General features: G+C 38.0%; 1 protein-coding gene across 1 annotated transcript in view; it reads right to left on the reverse strand.

The window, feature by feature from the left end:
* Positions 1–24,466, reverse strand: part of ITGA8 (integrin subunit alpha 8) — a 116,392-nt gene that overhangs the window by 64,554 nt on the left and 27,372 nt on the right. The window contains exons 12-15 of the mRNA XM_065666475.1: positions 22,134–22,339; positions 20,373–20,564; positions 8,237–8,282; positions 6,306–6,413 (exon numbers count right to left, since the gene is read on the reverse strand). Of these exons, the coding sequence (XP_065522547.1) occupies positions 6,306–6,413; positions 8,237–8,282; positions 20,373–20,564; positions 22,134–22,339 (552 nt within the window). The remainder of the gene's footprint in view (positions 1–6,305; positions 6,414–8,236; positions 8,283–20,372; positions 20,565–22,133; positions 22,340–24,466) is intronic.

A 24,466-nucleotide genomic window follows, 5' to 3' on the forward strand; every position in this document is an offset into this window, starting at 1 on the left:
GTTCCCAAGTCTACCTTTTAAGCTTTCTTTTCTCAAAAATATTTTCATTGAGATCTGCTTTTAGCTACCTGTGACATTCTCTAAGTTAGCAAGTCTCCTATGGTCCACTAATAATCAAAGAAGAGAAGGTCTGAATATCTTCCAGGGAAAGGTATGGAGAAAAGCCTCTGTTCCCACTAATTCTTGAGACAGCCTACAGACGTAACACTTCCAATACTATTGGCAAAGTTGGGTTCCTTATGTTGACCTTCAGCAAACCACCTTTGTATGAAGCTGTCTGCTGAAGTCCTTTTTGGTTCATCATGGTCAAATAAGAAAGATCCTTGAGCATTTAGCCAACACTCAAGCTGTTTTCTATCAAATCAAAACACACAGGATGCCAATGTATTCCATGACATTCCATTATTCATTATTTCAAAAAAGCTCTAATTCACTCCAAACATACCAACTGAATTGTTCAATTTGTGTGGCACAAGACTAACCAGAATGTATTTTAATTTGCTACATTTAGCATAAAGTGACAGACACCTGACCTAAATCAAAGTACAGAGAAAGTGATTATTCATGTCCATTAATTAATATACTAATGTAACACATTCTACACAATGCAAAACACTGTAAGTTTATTGTTTTTCATTTGCCTGCTCATAGTGTACAGGAATCTTTTTTGAGCCTAGCAATATTTACATCACAGTTATAACTGTATTACCTAAACATCAGACATAATTATTTCTCATAATGAACATTTCTTTCTATTTCTCTGTAAGAAAAGCAATAAATTTGCAGTTACAGTCAACATCTGACAGGAGAAGCCCGTCATAGTTTTATTGGCTGATAAATTCTAAGAAGATTTACTATAAAAATTAATTTTAAAAACCTAAAAATTAAAAACGCTTGTAGAAAAGTTTAACTTCATAAGGCATCTATGCAAGTTATATAAATATATAACTGAATCATATGTTAAAAAGCTTTCACAAGTTACTCTGGATAGCTAAGGAAACAGATATACTAATGCTTGTTGCTGTTAACAGGGTGTACTTTCCTGATGAGTGAGAAAACAAGAAGTCTGTCACTGGAAAAATGCTTTTGATTTTTGATTCCTGCTGTCACATTCCACAAGTACTTAGCTCTCCACACAATTATTTCCAAATAAGTCCCATATAATGTAAGAAAATTGGTGATGTGAAGGGTTTGGGGCTTTCTAAAACTTTCAAGTGTCCTGGTTACCAATCATTCTTCAAGAGCATTTTCATGGCTTCAGAAAATACTTTGTTGTATATATATATGTGTATGCATATATGTATGTGTACGCATACATAAGACTCAGCTAAACATGAATTGTAGGTTAGCACTGGAAGATGTGAAATCATCTTGGGTTAAATAAAAGTAAATTTAAAGTAGTCATTGCTCTTAATCTCCTCACTAGTGTTATACTATAGACTAACTTCTCCACGCAGTGGATTCAACGCCAGTGACATAACCTTTAAAATAACCTATAATCACATTCTAATTGCATGTTTGCTTCCTCTGACAAATGTAATGAAACTGTGCCACATCTGGGATTCATGTCACTCTCATGACCCTGTTAAACACTTCCCTCTTGGGCAAAAAAAATTGCCTCATGCCATTAAACTCCACTTAACTGTAGCCTTCAAATGACTTTACACTCCATGCAGAAAGTGCAAATTCAGTCATATTCTTACTTCTTTGCAATTAAAAATTAACACATGAAGAACCAATTATTCCTAATACACAAGGACGAGGACTAGAACAACGAAAATGAGAAAAGCTTGTGTAATTGCCTAAGTGCAATTTAGACATCAGGCTTCATAGGCCAGTCTCACATATCATGGCATAATAGCGGATTTTCACAAATGTAAACTCATGAACTGCCATCGTGTATTAAACGTTGTGACCTCACTTTGGAGGTCTCACATAATTTTTGCACTGTCATGTTTAAAAATAAGGCTGAGTTAAAAATCCATCTTGAAATGCTTTACTTGTTAAATAGCACAATTTCAGTGTACGTTTAATTTACTGTAATGAACAGAGTAGTTCATCATACACATGTTATAACAAAGTCACATTCTTAAGTGTTACTTTAAGAGCCAAGGTTTAATCCTTCCTCTACCGGCAGAGCACCTCCTAGGCACAGTAAAAAATACAATAGCTGGGCTTAGAAGCTTGTTTGTAGGAGCAATCAACCAAACAAGACTATTAACAGTTTAAAGAAGAAAACTTCAGCAGATAAGGAACAAGTGGGAAACAGTCCATCATCCTAAAGCATATGAACTTTTACATGCTATCAATCTTGCCTTTCTGAAGAGATGCTCGTATCACTCAAGCTTATGTGTGATCTATGTCTGATTTGAAGAGTATTTGACTATAGCTACAAAGCAGAGGGAAAGCTTTAAACCTGAATTTACTAGCTTTTCCTGGTAGTCTCAGGTCAACAAACTAGTTTGTTTTAATTACTTTTATCTTCTTCAGGTAGACAGAAACGTTTTTAATTATTTTATATTTTAATTATTAGAAGAAGTAGCTTAAAAATATTCCTCTTTCTTCAAAACTACTCATGGCATAGATGGGGGTAGTCTCTTTAGAAGTCAATCCAAATTACCTAATATTACCCAAAATGGTTAATCCTTAGAAAATCAGTTACACATAATGTTTTCCGGACTGCAGGTTCTCCCAGAAAGAATTTATTTTGGTCTGGCTATTCTAGTAGGTGAAAAAATAGCAAACTTAGTTCAGGAAGTGAAAAGCAAGGAATTACCAGATCCTACCAGACATCATTTGTTATTGTTAACAATTTCTTTAGCACACAGGATTGCACATGGAGAGGAAGAATGAATAATGCATTAGCAGAAAGGCACTTTAAGCTCTGATGCTATAGACCTCCATTCTGTGTGAGGCTTATAGCTAACCTGCAAGGTCACAAACCTCTACAGAAGAATAGCAGAAGCTGTTATCCTCTACTGATGAATGACCTTTAAACAAATTGTTTCCTTTTTGAAGAATAATACTTAAAAGCAAGTCAATATAGTTCTATTTTGATGCTCTTGGCCTACTTCTGGATTTTGTTATGCCAAAGTCTAACCCAGTGACCCAGAATGACCAACACAGAGCTTGAATCCTGAAGGTTTTCCATGGCTACGCTATGTCACATGGCCAGACTGCGGCAACACAAATGCTGCTAGATAACTCAAATGACTGCCTTTTGGCTACCTCTAGGACTACTAAAACTAATACTATCAAAGCACTCAGCTGCATTCCTGGCACAGCAGAGGTCTGCAACACAGCAAGGGGCTTCCTGGGTAGCAACTGTCACCACTTGCCTACTTTACTCCTATCAGCCCCTGAGGTGTAAGGTACAAGATTTCTGACTCCTGGCCACATGACTTTGCTGTCTGACTCATGGAGTCAGGCTTGCCCCAGACTAGGGCAAATCTCACACAAAGATATTTCAACAAAGTACAAAGGCCCTTAGGTCCCTATCCATGGGGCACCAATCACATCCAGTTTCAAATTAAGTCAATGGGAAAGGAAAATACTAGGAATAGAAAGGAGCAAAATTAGAAAAATACCTCAAAAGTTACGCAGTTAAGAACAACATTTGATAATCAGATCTCAAATGGTAACAGAAATACCAGTGCAGGGGTAAATTAGACCTCTAGGTAGCTGGAACCCAGTCTTGGGCTTAATAGATTATATGATGTGGAAACAGCTTTTTAAAAAGTAAGCATTTATTTACCCCTTTTTCCAGAAATTGACCTGCATCTTTCAAACTTAAAAAAAAAAAAAAAAAGAAAAAAAAATTAACATTTTCTTTCATAGCTTCGAAGTTGCAGAATTTGTTCCAAATGTATTAGGTTTTGGGAACTCAGAAAGAGTCACATTTTAAAAATGGCAGAGAAAGAATTACATGTTTCTAGAAGGTCAGACAATTCTCTTAAGAATGTGCATAAAAATGTCTTTTTGTGCATATCTCCTCTGTGCTGCAGCTTTCAGATCTATATCTTGGCAAAAATAATATTCTCCTAATAGTTTAAAATGTGGAATAATCTAAATTATTCATACACACACACTTCCTCAAGCTTTTTGGGTAGGAGGTTTTCTTTCATTCTAATTTTGCAGTGTCAGTCCGTACACATTTTATACAGGTTGCACAGCTGGCTCAGAGACACAGAAATCTATCCCATGGGACTGAGGAATTCTTTGCTTGCTGGAGTTTCCCTACTAATAGTTTTCATATGGAGAATACAAGCTTCAACTAAGGAGAAAAATTACAACATGGAAAATAGCAGCTGATCTTCAATTGTTTTGTAACACAAACCAAATCTTTAGGGAAGAGGATTTTTGAATAAAGCAGACAGAAACTAAATTATGCTCTTGTATTAAAACTCTTGTAGATATAAACCAAATACCTTCTGGCTTATTGTAACACAGTAATGAAAAGTAGTGAAAATACTGCATGTTAAAGGAGCATATTTTGTTTTTTCTCATTTTTTAAAACCATGTCTCACAGCAGGAATAGTTTTTTTACAGAAATGTTTCTATTTATTTTCTTGTGCGAAACCACACCTTTTTTTCTTTAGTACACTGTTGGCAAACATTAAGGTTTCAAAATCATTTCCATTATGACAAAAATCATTCTTAAAAAGTATGAAAATTCTGAAAAAACATAATTTCGATCAATGAACATGCTTCAGGCCAGTGCTGATATTTTAAATTCTCTATCACATCAACTATTAAATCAAAAGGTGCTTGAATCAAAAAAATCAGGATGGATCTTGATCTGGATCCTATTCCAGAAAGGCCAAAGCTTTTTAAAGTTGTGAGACTTAGTTCTATCAAGTGCCTTCCCCATTGCTCTGTAAATTGGTGATTTTCTACACAGGATATAGGAACAAGGAACATTATGGCAAATATGGGAAGTCCCATAAAGTGTGGAAGAATAGAGCAAAAGTGAAACTCTCTTGACAGCCGCTTTCCAGATGCACTGAAAGCTGACTCATTTAGCCGTTTAGATGTACCCCAGTTGAGTTTCTTTATGACTACTGAATGAACTTTTTCTGGTCATGAGTATTTTTTCTGGTTCATATTTAATAATTTGTTCTATAAACACTTTTGCTGACTTTGACATTTGAGATGATTTTTAGAATTCATTTGATATAAAGAGTATCTCAAGTGTGGGGAATCCCTTTGACCACCTCTGGTTTAAAAGCAGTGAAAAATTTCTGCAGTCAACTTGTCTTCTGGAGTCCTCCTTTACACATGGATGTCCTTTTCATCCAGCCCACTTCCTGGCAGGATTTCTGCTTCTAATGTGTTTAAATAAAATTATATGAATAGTTTTTCTGTCTTAGAAATCTGTTCCTCTGTGTCTCTGGCAGGACTCACTTCTATTTTGTATTCAAGTTGTACGTGTTTATGCTCTGTTTTGTTTTCAGTTTCCTCATTTGTTATGATTTCCACTTTTAAACAGTATCTTATGTATTTGCAATAGCCTCTTTTATCAGCTGTTCCTGGGGTCCTTTCTAAGTGAATTTTTACTAGTGTAGTAAACGTGCCTTTATGTGCTATTATGTGCTATTAGATAGCCTCCAACTGTCCTGCAAGCATTTTATATTTGTAACTGATCTTAAATTGTTTTAATTAGCTTCAAGTTTTTGAATGTACTTTTTCGTTTCAAAGTTAAATGCTACTGTGGCGGAGGGTTTCTCTTTTAAAGATATATGCAACATTGTCTTGTACAAGGCACTAAAAAAACTCTGACCAATGACAGCCAGAGACAGCATTCTGTGAACTGCTCTCAGGATGGCCAGCCAGATATCTTCTCTCTTCCACAAAGGACTGAGATCTGTCTTTCTCTAGCAGAAAACAGTGGATCCACCAACTCTTTGCATCACTTTCACTGAAATATTTTCTCAAGAAAGATGTGTATTTTGACAGATCATTGTTCCTGTGTTTTGTCTGTCTTAGCTGTTTCACGTTCCATTCATCCAAGCACTGCATGTGAATTTGTATCTTGATCCCTAGGAGACAATGAGCATTCTCCTACACAGGCGATCCAGTGTATGAAAGCACTCAACCTTTAAGTACTTCATTTTGAGAATCTGTGAAGTACTGGAAGACATCTAAAAAACCTCTGTTCTGTATAGGGTTTTTTGTTGCATTCAACATAGTATGTTTGAGCATCTTTTTTGAACTTTGCATATGTTCAACAAAAAGCTGCAAGAAAAGTTAGGAAGTTAGGAATAGAAAGAGGATGAGGATTTTTTTTGGTCTTATCATGAACTTACCAAGCCACCAAAAGCTGAGATTCAGGGATCAGACAAGTTTTATTGTCTGGATTCACAATCATGGGGTTCAGAATGAGCTGAGCATTCACCGTCACCACAGGTCTGGCTCTGAGGGACAGAAACAAGGTTCACTGCACACAGGAGCACATTAGTACCTATGTTGCAGCAGAGAAAACACTTAACAGAGATGGTTACATTGAAGCCAGAAATATAGGGCTGCTTCTGAGGAAATATTTACATAATCCTCCTCCTACCCAAAAGAACTTTATGGTTTTTGTCAGAAACTGTAACTCCTACTATGACATTTTGAAAGTTCTTCACAAAAGAAATCATAGGTCAACGGCATCAGTGAAACAGCCTCCTACAGTTAACCAATAGGTGTCTCTTGGGACTAAGGCACATCGGACACATTTCATCACATTGGATTTTCATAAAGGTGCAGAGTCTGCCTTTTGGGATTTACAGCAGTCTTCTGGCCATACTTTATACAGCTGGATTTGTTATATACCGTCTCCACTAACAGTGACATAATCAGACTTGCTAACTCTGTTTAAGATTCTTAAAACAAGAAACAATTTGGTTAAAGTAGAAATTGATCTACAATATCTTGAGCCAATAAACAACTCTGTCTGACAGGCCTTGAGACAATCAACTTCAGAAACCAGGAACAATCATCACAAAATTCTGCTGAATATGCAAATACACAGTTATAGTGATTGGAATCATCCCTTAGAATAACAATCTGTTAAGTAATGAGATAATCTATAGCTGAGAACAATTTGGAAGACAAATGAAAACAAGAAAGGGTCTAAATTCTGCTTTTTTAAGACCGCAGTACTATTTTATAGTAGCTTACTTAATTCTGGCAAAAAGTTTGTTAAAAAATTAATTTCCTCATATTTTAATCCACAGCTGAGCTTTTACAATTACTTCTCTATACTACTTCAGCAAAACATTAAAAAAATTACTTTCTCTGCAAGAGTGAAAACTTTTTTTTCTAGCATACTGCAGTTAATAAAATCCTGTTTCTCCAATATGACAAGTTGCGTATTTGATATACTCTGGCCAGGAAATGGCCTCCTGCTATTCATTTTCTTAAATTAAATTGAACACATTTTTACTGCTATCTAAAATACACACTGGATCTAATTCTCCAGTGTTTCACATCCTGTGCAGTCATTCATGCCACTGCAACATGATGCACTGCAAAGTATTCACATGGTTCTTTCTCTGGGCAGCAGGAAAATCAGGTCTACTCACTACACCTATGACGGCAGCTAAAACAAGCTAGCATTCCTGTTTTACTAAACTCATGCTTTGACAAATATTCAGCTGGGAAGCAGAACATGCCTTTCCTCAGTCAGGTACTGTTGGGAATACAGACTACAAGAAGACAGACAGGAATCAAGAAATATGACTACATTGTTGCATCAATGGATGGTAGATCTTTAAATGCAAGGAACTGTCGGCATGGCCGGACTATGAGGGTAGCAAATATTTGTTTATGCATTTGGTAGCTTCACTTCATACCTCTAACCAAGCAGTGCGTTTAGTGAAAATCCATAGTCAGCAACAACCTTGTGATTTTTAAAACAGGATAAAATGTCTTTCTAGCACCATTCCCACATGGAAAAAATCAGTTTAGAATGTTATGCTTTTTAAATTTCTCATTTAAAATTAACTGAGGAGTCAAACATTCCAGAAGTTTCTTGACTTAAGACTCAAGCATGGAAAGTATGGAAAATTTCATTGAAAATGACAGTTTTAAGCATGGGAAAAAAGCTTTTGTTTCTCACAGGATGCTTAGTTTATCATCTGTAATTATCATCTTTTACACATTGCACTACGGAAACAAAGGAATGTGAAATTTGCTTATTTGCAGAACTCCTACCAAAGCTGTAAAATAGAAAATCCATTGTATTACCACTTACCTGTAAACAACTGCTTTTCCAGCTCCAAATGCACCTACAATTAAATCTGGAAAAACAAAACAGCTTCAGAAGAACTATATAGAGGCCTCTCATGCATTTTTTTCCCAGTCTAAATAAGACTATTTACATTAAAAGAGCAGTAACATAAAACAAGTGTGATAATTCCTTTCTAAGTGATTTTTTTTTTTTTTCCAAAAGTGTACCTGGAAGAAACATATTACATTGTCAGAGATGGCCTTATAAATGCCTTGGTGGTATCCAGTAAGTGCCAATCTATTTAAGACAAGACTAGCCATGCCACAATCTCACTTCTCTCCAGCTTTCAAGGAGTATTCAAGGGGGAAAAGGATACCATTAACCCTATATATTTTATTCTAAACCATTAATTTTCCATTACACAGAGAGATACAAACCACTTTGTTGTCACTTTCATACAGGTCATGTTGAAAATTTACAATGTTCCTTCCTGAAAATCCTTCCCATCCTGCTTTATGTTTTAAGCAATCTGTTCATTAATGGAAGCATTACACCTCTGCATACATAAATACAATGCACAGGTCAGAGGATGGCTGATTTCATAGTTTCTAATGTTTTCAGCATCGTAGCAGCATGTACTAAGTCTTATGATAATTATCCGTCTAAAGCCATCTATTTCCCCATCGATCACCATTTGGAGCCAACAACCCCAGCACTACACTGGGCCCTCATCACATCTTTGTTATTGGATACCAGCCTGGGCTGGGAATTTACAGGCTCATATATGTCTTCTTTTTGCTTGGAGTCCCGTGCAGGGCCAAGATCCAGACTGGCTTGCTGGACTACTCAGGCCTATTGGAGAAAAGCTGGAGCCAAGCAGTGAAGAAAAAGGATCAGCTTCCCTGCTGCCTCTAGCTGGAGCACAGTTCAAGAAAAAGAAAGAGCTTTGTTCCATTTTCAAACTCCCTAGTGCCCATCTGGGCACCTTTTTCACTCCACTGTTACCGTATGATTTGATTTACACATGTCCAATTCAGTAGACTGAATCTTACAACAGACCTTGCAGTGGTACAGACTGGCAACCTAAATTGATCTAAATGAGTTAATCGAAACAATACTCAGGGTTGTAAACAAAACCTTACTTGCTTGTTTCCATTGTTTGAACACTGGTTTGCTTATGAAGCCCTGAAGCAAACAAGCATGATGCAAATACCAAATTTGATGGTAATCAGTTGGGTAGTTTGGGCCAGGTCTGGCAGTGTGTTTTCCAGCACTCTGCCTTTCAGATGATGAGGATTCCACTAGTTTAAACAAGAACTCCACATGGACAACAGCCTGTCCTACAATGAATGCCACTGAAGAATGTCAGCAGAGAGGAGCAGACATGGACAGTTTATGGGTCTGATCCTCTTTCTGTACAACATTTACATTTTTCTACTTTCATTGGCCTTAGAGAAATAGGCTTCAGGGTCAGGAATGTTTTAAATAGAAGAAAAAAAAGAGTGTTGTTTCTATCTCCTTTTTGGGACATTTATAAGTTCTTTTCACTAGCAGCTTTACAGACAGCTTGCACACAGTACCAAAACCTAAAGATGCTTTCTTTTAAATAAACAACTGATTGAGATGTAACCACCACCATAAAGGCTGCACAGTGCACATGGCAGAACTTTTTCTGTCAGCTCCCCAGTAGCAGCACCCATGGTAACCCCCAAAAGATTGAATGTTTTATTGGGTGTTTTTTGCAATTGTGTTTGGATTTTTTTTTTTTTTGGTGGGGTTTAGTTTGGGTTTTTTTAAAGGAAAAAAGAAACATCATGTTATGAACAGAAAGTGAAAGACAAGAAGGAAGACGTTTCTGTTCTGTTTCCCAGTTGAACACTCTTTATGAGTTCTGCAACAGACTTAACTTAGGGTATGTACTGTTTCAAACTCAATAACTCAAAAGGTTTCAATACAGGGCTATTTTATGGCAGACACAAAACAGGTAGTTGTCTGAGACTTATCCAGATCCTGATCTTGTGATGATTTCATAATCTGATCTTTCACTAAAAAATTAAGCACTCCAACCTTTCACAGGCACAAGGGAAAGCTTGAACACACAACTTGAGTAAGCTTAATAAAACGGAGCCTGTTTGAATTTGAAGATAAAAAGAATGAGTCTGTCACATACAATTTGCCTCACTGGTACAAGCAAACTCTTTAATTTCTACAGCTGTGTGGATTTAGGTCCCCACTGTCTCAGCATCCGCTCTGTAATATTAAAGGAGATTTTGCACATCTGCTTAATAGTTAAATCCTGGTTTCTTTGGAACAGAGTCCAGCTTTTTGATGACAGAGAGTAATGGGTCTAAAGGAACAACTGTAGGCCCCAGTTGCCGAAAGATTGGTTTTCCATGAGCAGTCTTCTTGCATTGCCACCTCAGCCGGGTTTGGAGGCACAGCAAAAAAAGATGAGGACATTCAATCATGGCATCATCACAAAGGCTCTATTTGAGCACAATCTATTGGGCAGCCAGGACTGTGCTCATCCTGCTCTCATTTGGAAGCTCTCACTTTTTCCCTGACATGTTCCTTACTTTCTCTTCTAAGCCATGCTTATTCTTGACCCAAAGAGCTTGAATGGACGAAACTACTCAGGAAGAGAAGTGGACTTAAGAATGAATATGCAAACAACAAAACATACTTCTACCCAGTAGTGCCATATATGATCTAATATAAGGAGTAAGTCATTACATATTCCAGCAGAGCATTCACTAGAAGATCCATTAGGGATTTTGCTTTGGTTCTACTTGTTCTGTTACAGAACAGTAGTTTTATTCTTCTTTTTTCCATTGCCTTGTGGGGGCTTCTATACCGATCATTGGAAAAAAAAACATTTTTGACATTGATACGAATCCATGAGATTTGAATACATATCCACACTTTTAGAAGCAGAATTTTTGAATTTCTTGTGTTCTGCAGAAGAAAAGTAACTAATAATTTCTCTGAAAAAATGCATGAGACGTCTAAATTATCCGAAGTTTGGAAACTTTCCCCTCCTAAGAATAGAGAGAAGTTGTCTTAAGTCATTGCTAATGCTACACATGCAATGTCACTGATACAAAGGTCACAGCTGAAAAATAAGTGTTTAGCAAGCAATTTGGAATTACATAGCAGTAAAAGCCAGCTTAACTACTTATAAACCTCCCAGAGTCTAAAGAAGACAGTATGAAAACCTTTGCTTCTTTGCATTTGTGAAGGGTTTTTTTCAAGCCCCATAAAAGGAGAGAGAAAGAGAGAGAAAGAAAGAAAAAGTATAGAAAAAAGAATAAATGAGCTTTGGGGTCACAACCACACTGCAAAAACTAAGAAAACAAGCACAGAGTGACTCTGAAGGAATTTTCAACTTGAATTTCAAGCTTGTGGTTGTATGCAATAAAATCCCAGTTGGTGGTGTTCACAGAGCTTAATCCTGAAACAAGTGTCTTTGGCATGTACTTTGCTGAAGTCAAGGGGCACTGTGCAACGTTAAACAATCCTAATGCTGATTTCAGATATTACTTTGCTCTGAAGGGAAGGCTTGCAAGGTACTGTCCAGTGAAGAAGATCCATTTTTTTGAGATAAATTTATCATAAAAGGTCAAGGAAGGAGTATTCACAGATGGCACTGAAGGCACATCGGTTTTTGCAAGCTGCTTTTGTGCTATATGTCTGTGCCAGACCTGAAACACCATGTGATAAAGGGCAGAAACTTGCCATGATGCTTACTAAGCATTCAACCAGCTGGAGGAAGTAGGAAAATCCACAAAGTGTTACCTCCAGTCTCAACAAGATATATTCATTTAATAATTCGAGCAAATTCTTTTGGTTTTCAAAGGACGTCTTCATCTCCTGTGAAAGACCCAGCCCCAGGGACTCTGAGCAGAGAGGAACATGTGCTGTGCTCAGCATCCCATACTTGGCTGGAGTCTGTCCAGCAATCCCAAGAGAAATTGCTAAGGCATGGTATCTCATCTCACTTCACCGGAGACAGTGGCCAAGAACAACAGCCAATGAAGGACTACATAATTGGCACACGCTTCACTTGTGAGAAACCCAGAAATGAAACAATAAGATAGCTGAGTCACCTCCCCACTGCAACCCTACCAGGATACAGGCAGGGAAGTGTTGATGTTATGGACTCAGAATGATTTGCTGACAGCCTTAAACACCATTTTTTGTAGTCTGTCAGTTTAATTGCAGAGTATAAATAAGAACTGGAAAACAATTAAATCTGATCCGAGTATGGGTGCTAATGGAAATTTCATAAAAGAGAAAACTGAGTAACTGGAAACCCTGTTGAAAAATCTCTGTGAGCTTTTCTTGTGTTTTGTTTCCCTCAGTGCATCAGGTGCCGGAAAGGCCCGTGGTCAGATTTCTGTTTGTTTTCTAGAGTTTCAGAGAGCAGTACACTCCCAAATCTCAGTAGGAAAGGTCCAGAATAAAATTTCCTTTAAATGGCCATTACTTCAGGTTTCACTATAATAAACAACACAGGACTATCCAGTTCAGCCAACTTTACTCAAGAATTTGAGTTAAATACTACAAACAACCACCCCTCAAATCAGAGTCACTTGATTCCAATCATACCATTCTCAATTGCCTTGATCCTTCTTTGTTTTTCAACCATTCTGGTAGCAGGTCTGTTAACACCTAAACCTAATTCATTCCAATGCTGCCTTTTGTCTGAATGTGTCCTTTTCATAACAGAATGTTATTATTCATTATATTACAAACAAATCCAAAAGAGTTAATGTTCAATCACTTCACTAAATCCCTACTTAGTGGGATTGATTATCCTTACATTCCACTGGGTACAATATTGTCATTTCATTAAATATCTCAAAGAATTTTAGAAAAGCATGCCTGTAAATTGCACAGATAACAATTTGCCATAAAACTAGCATATTTGTAGGAAATTCTTAGCTTGTCAGTACATTTTTGAGTGATTATTCATGTGAAAACTTAATTAGCTGGTAGAAATACTTCAGCTTTTCTGCATCTGGGGCAGAACTCACTCCTTGTTCTGGCTCCCACGACTGCAGCCTTCTGACCAAAGCAGATGCCACTTCTCATTGATTTAATTTGTTTGTCTTCCACAAATCTCCTGGACCAACTTCATAATTTAGTCATCACGAGGTTATGATTTGTGATATTGTTGGCACAATGCCTATTGTTCTCAAAAAAAATCATGAATGCTGAAGAACCCTTGCCTCTCAGAAACTTGAGGATTTTCTTCCTGCTGTTTGAGTTAAGGTACTTTGCAGATAGAGCTGTTAAATACTCTTATTTTAATAAGATTAGACCGGATTACTGAAGTTCTGAGTGAAATTTGTCTGATTGTCAAAATGTATCCTCTTTAAAATGTTTCTAGAGTAATTTGTTTATATTATCTACATGCTATTCTTAAGATAACAGCTGAGCATGAAGATGCCTTTATACATTTCCCTAAGATGAGAAAGGCTTGACTAAAAAGAATAACCAAAGGAACAGCCCTGCAGCTGTGTTTGGATAAAAGCAGGATACCTTGAAGATGAATCTTCAGTGGCACTGCCTCCAGGGTGACTCTCTAAATTAATAATGAACAACTTGCACAAGAATCTAAGCAGGCAGGAAGCAGAAACAATAGTGCATAATTCACTTAAGCAATTAACTAATTAACTAATCAACAGTCTTTGAATAATGAATTAATCCAGAGCACTGCTCTGAATCCACCCACAGTCTTAAAAGAAACTGGGTAAATCATCCTGGTTCACAAACACGTTTGAAGAAACTACAGTGTGCTGGAGGATATGCTGCAAGCAAGTGACTGAGCAAGTAAGCAAGCTTAATGAGTTGACTAAATTATTCATTATAAACTCTTTCCTCAGCTATAATCAGCCATCAAGTGACTGAACATATGCTGAAATGTGAGGGTGGAAACCTTGCAGCCTCCAAATGCCTGAACCCTACACAGATAGATGAACCAGCTGGAAGTGCGGCACTGTCACGTAGATAATCACAGGCTCCAAACACTCAGTGGCGACCAGCTTTGAACAGATGCCCAGAAGCCAAAAGGAACAAATTTCTTTCCCATTAAACAGATTTATGGATATATCTTGTTCCTATGAAAATTAAACTATGCTAAGGGAAAAAGACAAAATTATAAACAAAATAAACTACAATTCAAAATACATACCTAAGCTGAGGTTACAGTCCATGCTCCAGGCCTTGATGACATAAATACAGCTCAGGATGGAGCAAAGGGCCCCTAAAAGCCCCAGATTTACTGGGGAGTGGAGTGGAAGCTGTATTGAAAGGTATAATTACATTGCTCAGATGTTCCCACACAGAAGACTGCCAGCAAGGTTGTACTGAGTCAGGGATTTCAGAATAAATTTATGCAAACCTTGAAGAGCTGCTGTTACAGAGAATGCCAGGGCTATATGAACTGTGCTATGTGCCTCATCAGTATGGCCTCAGACATGGCATGATGCTTTGCCATGTCCTAACCTCAGTACCAAAAAAGTGCAGTACAGAATCTTGCACATAATTCCTTCCAACTACTACTGCATTTGCACTTAAACTGATCAAAAAAGCCCATCAGCCCATCTCTTACACTTTTTCATTCCATTCACTGCATTCCAGCTTTATTTCTTTAACCCGCTTTATTTTTTTACACAACTGTCAATCCAGAGTAACGGCATTAAGTCAGTATTTACTATAGCAGCATTAAGTGAGATCAGATCCTCTCCTTTGGATATAACCTCAGAACATGAGCTGTCAGAAAGCTGTGAAATGGACAGTCTGCTGAAAGATGTCACAATTACATCAGTGTTAGTAAATCAGTGTCAGAGAATGTAATGTGTCTGTGTACCATACCTGCACCATCTGCTGTGGTATCAATAAGATTGGCCCTAAAGCAATTGGCCCATGCCAATTATTAGCCTCCAAAAGAGAGCACTTAGCAATCCTGTTTTGGGAAGAAAGTGAATTTGAAAGTATGGATAAGGACTGTTCAGTGGCAGTTTAGAGCTAAAGACAGCATATTTAATTTACTACGGTAGGTGCATCTTTAAAGGATTATTTGGTCTTTTCCGTCAAATACTGGGTACATATTGTATACTGGAGAGATACTGATGTAGTATGCTAAAAAGTTTGTCAGTGTCATGCTTGGAAGACTGGGAAAGCTTCGTGTTGTTTGTTCCTCTGAATAGTCACATCAAAAAGAATGGAGCTGGCTTGGTACATCCAATCTATCTGACTGTCAGGTTTAATTTGCTTCCTCTTACTGCTTCCCTCTCACTAGCTCTAACTGACTATAAAGCTTAGTCAGGTTCTGCCTAACTCTTAAATCACTACAGGGAAAGAAGAATCCATCCATTCACTACCATCACCACCACTGTCTGGCATTGAAATTCTTCTGCTAGGTGAGGAACAGTGCTCGGTTTGTTTGGCGCTGGAGCTAGGGAATGAACAACATCAGAGAGAGAGAGAAACTGCATATCTTTAAAATGACACAGCTGTTAGGATGATCAGCAGAGTTTTCTGGCTCTGATGCTTCCCAGGGTTGAAAGTTTCCCACTACCCCCGAGCCTGCAAAGCGGAGACTACCATATTATCACCCCTGTCTGTGTAGATAAAGGAACAGTTCTGGGCACATAACATCTGGAGTGTCTGCGAATATGACACAATTTACAGAAGACCTTCCCTGGAAAGCTGTGGTGACGTAAACCAAGGATTGTACTTAATAACAAAATCTAACTCTTCCCTGTTGAAAGGTTAGAAAAATCCTAGCATCTTCACAATGCTGAAAGTAGAGGTCTGTTACTGTTACAGTGATAACATCTATGCCAGGGCAGCTGAAGACAGATAGTCATTACATTGACAGGACTGCTAATGAAAATTAAAAACAGCCCTGTCTCCATGCTGACCCTACTAGAGAGTTTCATTTTTAGGTACGATGTTGACTAGTTGGTCATTCATCTGTCTGTATCCTGTGCTTTGTGCAGTGAGTGGCTACACAAGTGAAATTAAAATAAAGTCAGGACATGAGCTTAAGCCCAGATTTTCATAATTTTAGCACAGACTCTGGTCATATTTTAGTATATACTCTTCCAGATAGTAGCCAGTAATGCTCTGGACCAAGGACCTTTCTCAAAAGGCAGTTTGGATACAGCCATCCTGTTTCAGTGGGCAGGAAGGTTTCATCTGAGGATGGTGAGCTGTGCTGTGACCCAGCAGGACTGTACAATTCCCTGGATATCTCCTGTTGGCCACTTCTGGAGACATGCAACAGTGCTAGACAGATCTCTCACCTACATCCATATGGCTGCATTATGTTCTTCCTTGCCCACTCTTCTACTCCACCATTAAATCTGCCCATGATCAGTTTTCTCCCATATTTATTATACAACTGGAGTCCTGGGGGAGAAGAAAGTCTTCCTCTGCCTTTCCTAAATAAGACCAAGAAGCAAGAGGTGGTCTTTCTCCCTTTGCTGGCCAGGAGTTGCAGGAAGATGAGGATGGAGAAACCACCCTTCCATCCAGAGGGAAGCAAGAGGACTTGTTCAGCCCTGAGTATTAGGCTGCCTTTGTCTGCTCCCTATTTCCTTCTCTGATCCTGATCTTATACTGGCATTTGGATAAAGAAAGATATCGCCTCCTGTACCAAATGGCTGCTCTTCTCCAGAAGGCTGTGATTCACCTTCACTTTTTAGGAACTGTATTCCCCAACTGATTATTCAGCCTCTGAGAGCAGTGGTTCCTGGGCTCAATAGAGTTGAGCCCAGGATGAAGCTTAGCAGTCTGTGATAAGAAGCCACACAAACAGCTGGTATCTTCTGGCTTCCAGGTCTGAGACCTGCTCCAAGAACCTTAATACATGCTCTGATTCAAAGAAGAAGATCTGAAACTCTCAAAATGCTTTTAATGCACTAAAAATGAAATAGGAGAGTAACTCACATCTCTCAGCCTCTCATTTCTCTGCAGGGATGTGCCTGCCTGTTGTAGTTTAACCCTAGCTGAGAATTCAGTACCACTCTGCGGATCAATTCCACTCACCACCCCAATGGGATGGGAAGGAGAACTGGAAAATGTAAAACTGATGAGTTGAGAACAGCTTAATAACTGAAATTAAAAATATTGTATTTATAAATACTAATACTAAAAGAAAAATGAGAGAGAATAAAATCCAAGAAAGACAAGTGAAGCACAATGCAATTGCTCACCACCTGGTGCCTGACACCCAGCCTGACCCTGAGCCTGATCAGCCTCTACTGGCCAACTCCCCCCCAGTTTATATATCGAGCATAACATGCTGTGGTATGGAATACCCTTTCAGCTAGTTTGGGCCAGGTGTCCTGTCTCTGCTCCCCCACAGCTTCTTGTGCCCCTCCTCACTGGCAGAGCATGAGAGTCCTTGATTTAGAGTAGGCACTACTTAGCAACAACCAAAACATCTATGTGTTAACATACTAAATCCAAAACACAGCACTGTAACAGCAACCAAGAAAAAAACTAACTCGATCCCAGCCAAAACCAGGACACTGCCTCAAGACCAGTGTTAGGCTCCAGGGCATACAAGCACAGCTATAGTTATGTGAGTCCTCACAAACTGGTGCCAGTCCTAAACTTCTTGCAAGCATGATCCCTCTTTAAGCTCATGTAGTTTCACACAATACTTGAACTATAGCCATGGTAGAGCCAATTCCTTGGAAAATCTCACCTTAGATTGTGGCAATACATATTTATACCTGCAGCCCCACATCACAGCTGGCTCTTACTTCCCAGGCAATAGGAACTGAACTGCTGAGAGTGACGAGTCAGCATAATGTGGGTTTACGACATTTTTCTTTTATAAAATGGTGGATTTTATAATATACACTTTCAAAAGCTTAAATGAAAAATTTTGAGATTATTTTCTTCTAATATTTCATGACACAATTTGAACTGCAGTCCTGATCAGCAGTTCGGCAAGCAATGAATTAAAGGCTAGTTTCCGAGACCTTCTGTAGTCAGCAAACACTCTGCCTCTCAGCTGACGTCTAAAATAAAACATCCTTCCTATTCTGTCCAATTTCAGTACCTCGTTTCCTCTTTCTACAAGAGCTGCCCTTCAGCATTTCCGTCAGGAGGTGAAGAAGAAAAGCTCTGACACGAGAAGGATTACTTACTTAGTTGCCTAGTGTGTTTGTCCTGGTCTTGCATTTCCCTGTATTATTTCCTTTTTTTTTTTCTTCCATAGGAAGCCATTCTATTTTTGTGCTAAAACTGTGCCATGGTTGTGCTATTTTTTCAGCTTTTTTGGTGCTTCAAGCCTTTCTGAGTTAAAGAAGAGGTGGTTGATGGAGAGTGAGGTTTTTATTTTCTGTTATTTACTGACAGATTCTTAACAGTGCTCTGGATTGACCATCCAGATATTCAGCTCAGAGGTGGAAGGAAAAGCTAGTTAAAGTAAATACAGGTTTGGGCTTGGGTTTGGTGTTTATAAAATAAATAATTCATGTAATAAACCAAAACCATCGAACACATAGTGAGCTGATACTACAACATGAAATTCCTCAAATAGGATGCATAGTGGAGACAAGTAGGACAGCTCCATGAAATCTCACAACTGAACTGACTATAGCAGTTCCTCAGTACACATTTAGAAAGATGGAGACCCATCACCCAAGCTTTTCACAAATTAGCTTAAGAGATGCTCCATATAAAGTATGCTAATACACTTCTTAGACTTCTACCCTTCTTTCTTCCCCATGCTGCTCAAAGATGACCTTCCTTATCTCTATCTTTTCAATCTTACAAATGTCAGGAATGCAATATCCTGTTTTCTTTGGTTTTGCTGGGGGGCCTCGTGGGTGCTTTAGGAAATGCTTAAATGCTGAAACTTTAATAAAGAGCTCTGTTGTCCAAAAGAACCTCATTAGTCATGGACAATGAAAGACTATTAATAGCAACATCAACAATATGCAAACAAAAAGAGCAGTGTTTAAAAGCCCCTTCTTTTCTGAAAAGCTAAAGATCCTCTCACTTCACTCTTGTGATAGCCTCACTTTATCACTCTGCAGTCAGCTTTTCTGTTTGTAAAACAGTAATTTCTATTGTAAACATCCCTACCCAGAAACTCTCTTCTGCTTTTGGAAAGACACCTCCCAAGTGTTTTTCAATCCATCACAAAAAAAGTAAAAGAGATCCCATTACTGACCCTTTGAAAATCACAATTTTCACTTTTGAAACAACTTTTAACAACACTGTCCTTTAAATAACCCAGGCTAAAATGTGATTTCATAGTTAAGTTAGAGAAGTAAAGACTGATAGCATTTTACTGTGGATGAACCTTTCATAAGAAAAATATATGATGTTTTACTGCACACCCCTGCTAAGGCTTCTGAATTGCCATGAAAAGAAACAGAACAGATTTGCTTCTAGAGGAGAGAGTAAATACAAGCACATTTAAAATAGCTCCAACATTCAGAATACTTAAATGCTAGGAACATGCCTCTTAAATATCTCCCTGGTGAAGCTCAACTAATGTTATAAACTTGATGAATTTGAATGTGTGCCAGGTAAACTAATAAGGGAGAATGAAGGCTAACCTAAAAAGCAAGAGTCCATATGGCAAAATGAAATAAAAGGGGTAGAAGGACCCAAATGAAATATCTGCATTTAAGCAATGTATTTGCATTCTCTCTGCTTTTTTGAAATGCAGTCAAAGCCATTAAGTAACTATGTATAGCTCAATGTCTGTTTGGACAGCAGAAAACAACTTAGCAACACAACCAAGTCAATCCCTTCTTCTAAAGCACAGCATGTTTTTCATTAAGAAAGAATGCTAGGATGAAGGAGACCTTGCAAGTTCAATAAGCTAAAGGCATCCAATTTTTAGAAGTGGGGGGAAAGGGTTAAGCTTTTTATTGTAAACTTCACATGTTTTATGTTAATGTAACCATTTAAGCCCTTTCTTGACTTTCTGATCATGTCTTTTGACAGGAAAGGGAGTATTTGTTTTGTCTGATTTTAACTCTCAGGAAAGCAGGCTAGAACTATCCAAAAATATCTATTCTTTATTCTGACCCCTGCCTTCCAAAAGCAGCAGTTTAGGCATGATGCATTTTCCAGAGAATGGAAGTATGAATTCCCCTTACTAATGGAAAAATCTTACCTGGGTAATCATTCTTGTCTACATCTGAGTCTCCTCTTAGAGTGAAGCCAAATCCCGAAGGCATGGACTGTGAGGCCCAGGCTCCATTGAGAACCTGGGAAGGGTTGGTATTTAACCCATTACTGTATCCATTGTAAATTAGCACTTTTCCTCTTCTATCTTCTCCTGCAAATGGTGCACCAATAGCAATGTCTGCAGTGCAACAGAAGGATAAAAAGAATGGGCACGATTAAAATAAAGCAAAAATTAAGTCCCTAAGTCTATATACATGCAGGAACTTCAATGTTCTGTACTTCCATATGGATTCTAGTTTTAACGCAAATATACAAAAATGTTTGTAGTGTCTTTTCGGTGTCACTTTCATGACAAAAGGTTATAAAATCATCCTATGAAAGGGTTATTGCATTATACTAAATAGGCAGTCCACATTGGATTCCTCCACTGTATTTCCAGGGCGTTCAATAAGCTTTAATAAACCAAGATCTAATCTAGCGCCTGCTTCTACTTCCATATTTTTAAAGAGACACAAATTATTCTTGAGTTCCTCTGTCACCTAATTAATACAGAACAGCTGTTAGATGAATTTTCTTTTTCCAGATAAAGTATTGAACATAGACAAAAAAACAAAACCCAAAAAAACCCACTCAAACTTCTAGTGCTTTAGCGTGCAAAAGAGAGCAATGAAATAAAATGTTTTGGTCTATACCAAGCCAACTTCTTACTGAGAAATGGAAATAGTACCGAGTCAGGAACTGAACAGGAGTCCTTGGGCATTATGCAGTTAAGCACTGACATCCTTAAAAATGAGGTGACATATCCAAGAAGCACAACTTATAATGCTCTTCTTACTTCCTACACATGGGATGTGGAGAGAATCATGTGTCTAGATTGAGATTCAACAGCCGCACGAGCTGATTTACCTAATAGGGAACATTAGAGGAGGATACGTATCTACAACTCTCACTTTTAGATTCTGATCTAGCAGCTGATGCTGGACTCCTTTACTAAACTTGACTTCAGCACTTGGAATTTGTACCTTTGCTCTAAAGGTAGAAGTACACCAAAGCTCTATAGCATCTACAGTTATGAAGCAGAAGACTTTGCCTCCAGATCCTTCTTAACCTTCTCTGTACACTGAGAGAAAACAGTAGGAATGTCTCCATGCTGCCTTACCAGAATGCTGGAGAGCAGGGATACCAGCCTTCCCTGCCCAGAGAAGCAGAGGGCACCTACTATTGCTCACAGGTAAAAAAAAGTCACCACTGTGGAGTTCAGACCAGCTGAGCTGGTGGGATTCCAGGAAAACCCTTCTGCCCACAGGACAATATTCAGATTTTGTGCACCCTGAACTTAAATACAATCCTATGGCTCCTGGCATGACATATACCTTGCACAGGAGCCACACACTGGTGACATTGCCCTAGAATCTAGCGGCTATGGTGCTGTGAAAAACAGCCTTCAAGTTACAAAGGAGCTAGGACCATTAATTTTTCTGTAGTGGGCCAACCGTCTTCAAGGCTACTGTACAAAACACCTCCTCCAGGAAAATCTCCTTGCAGTTTCAGATGCAGAGATGCTTGCTTTGCATCTTGGAAATAAGAACTAAGAAAATATATGCAGGGAAAAACAAGCTGCAGCTGACCATGTCTGAAGAGGCTAGCTAGGTATTCAAGGCACCCAAGCTATTTCAGATAACTCAGCAAGTTAGTTTACTTGGACTGTTATACAGAGATATATATCATTATATTACATATAAATTACCATTATATCCATCCTGATTGAGATCTCCAAGGTGTGTGATTGCACTGCCAAATCTACCAAACACTTCAGTGCCTGTCAGAACTTGTGCATCTTGGAAGAGGAAAGCACTTTCTTGCAGGTACAGATAAACTTGCCCAACTTCTTTAGGTTTGCTCTCAAATTCTCGTTCCATGAAGAGAGGGGCACCAACTAAAATATCATCTAAACTGGAACAGTCAAACAAAAACCAGTGTCACTGAGATACTGAGTGTAATCCACACAGTTAATGCATTTGTTAAACAGGAAGCTGATAATTATCATCATAGAGTCATAGGCTAACTGAGGTAAGAAAGCGTTTCTGGAGTTCTAGTTCAAACACTTAGTCAGCTAGGGAAGGCTGCCCAGGGCCATGCTGAATCCAGTTTTGAATATCTCCATGGATGTAGACTCCACAGCTTCTCTAGGCAACTGCTTCCAGTGCTGGATCACCCTCACACCAAAAACATTTCTTCCCAGGTTTAAATGGAGTTTCTCGCACTTCAGTTTATGCCCACAATAGACACTGAAAAGCTATACTACAAAGTTCATGATCTAGGAGTCAGGGATTTAACTAAGAGGGGAACCTGTGTTAACAGAGCAAATTCTGTCTGCTAACAGTGCTAGTGAGAGAGAATTTTATTATAAAATCTAGCTTTTAAAAGTGATATATGAGTAAGTGAACAATAGAAAAATTGCCACTTTCCAGCAGATTTTTGAAGCAATATACATAAATCACAGAACCACAGACTCATTTAGGCTGGAAGGAACCTTGAAGATCATCTAGTTCCAAGCACCTCATCATAGGCAGGGACACTTTCCACTAGACCAGGTTGCTCAAAGCCCCATCCAATCTGGCCTTGAACACATGTTAAGCCTTTTTCATCCAAATGCTGTCCCTTCTCTTCAAAATGGAAACATTATGAAATTGTTTTAAAAAATGAAACGTGGTTAGAGCACCAATTAATAGTGAATGCCTCACCACTAATTCAAATGGAAGCTGGGAGACAAAGCCAAAGCTTTATTTAAGAAAACACTTCTGTTTAATATTAAGTACATGAGTAGTTGCAGTGCTCATGTAATTTGCTGTATTAAGTGTTAAAGGGAAAGGACATAATAAAATCACAAAAATATGAGGCTTAGAGGGAAAAGTCCTCCTTTTCCCTCAATCAGTATAAGAATCAGTAGAAGAAGACGGACTAATCAAACAGTATTTTGCATGTTGTTCTAAATGGGGGTGTTTTGAAACATGTTATCAACATCCATTTAGCAGGGAAAAAAGACCCTTTACTGAACAGTAAAGAATAAAACAAGGCAAGATTGATAGACACATAACAAGCAGAAATATTCTTAATAAATTATTCTGAGATATGAAATGATCATATCAGATTAATTTTTGAAGGTTGCTCAAACCCATATAAAGTAATAGGATAATTTCAATTATATTCAGTAGATGTTGCCCATTCATATTAAAGAACTCTGTTATTGTAAATAACTAACGCAACTTGATCCCAAAATTTTCGATTTAGAAAAAATATTCTCTTGCTTTAATGGGAAATTTTGTTCAAACTATATCAAACTTGTAGAAAATCTTTCAATATTCCTAATTGTGATGTCTTCACAAAGGCTTTATCCATTAGTAAACCAACTAATAACATTGCATTATATTGTTTTCCCAATTCTGAAAGAAAAAAACCCCTATGTGATTTGGGAGTAGCTCAGCTAAGATATGTATCATATAATTTTGTACAGAATATCTCATCTAGAAGCCTTTTGATCACATTGTAGAACTTACACATTCTACAAATTGTGACAAAGTACTTCTAGAAATGTTATTTTCCTATTACATTTTATAGCATGTTTCCATAAAGGAAACTGTAATTCAAAATATCAGGTCACTTCAGTACAGTTGTTCTATTCTTTATACATCAGACTTTACCCCATGGCATGAATAACTTAAAAAGGAAGGAAGTAGATCCTGACTTGACATCAAAGGTGGGATTTGCCTTTCACATATCAAAAGTCCTCCTCTACTAATGAAAGTTGTTCATGTGGGACAGAATGTCAGCTGAAACAGTCACCATGAAACAATAGCAACAAGAAAAACATCATAAATGCTCTTTTTTTTTTTACAAGTTTTTTTACATATGTTATGCACTAAAAGCATTATACAGTATTACTAACACCAATTACTATTCTATTACATTGCAGCCCAGACACTTCTAGTAAGACTGGGACCCCACATATGCTGTATAAACCACGACGTAAAAGATGAGCTTGGCTCCAATGAATAGTTTACAAATGAAGGATTATAAAAC

The sequence above is a fragment of the Lathamus discolor genome, chromosome 2 (assembly GCF_037157495.1).
Source record: "Lathamus discolor isolate bLatDis1 chromosome 2, bLatDis1.hap1, whole genome shotgun sequence".
Taxonomy (NCBI): Eukaryota; Metazoa; Chordata; class Aves; order Psittaciformes; family Psittacidae; genus Lathamus; species Lathamus discolor.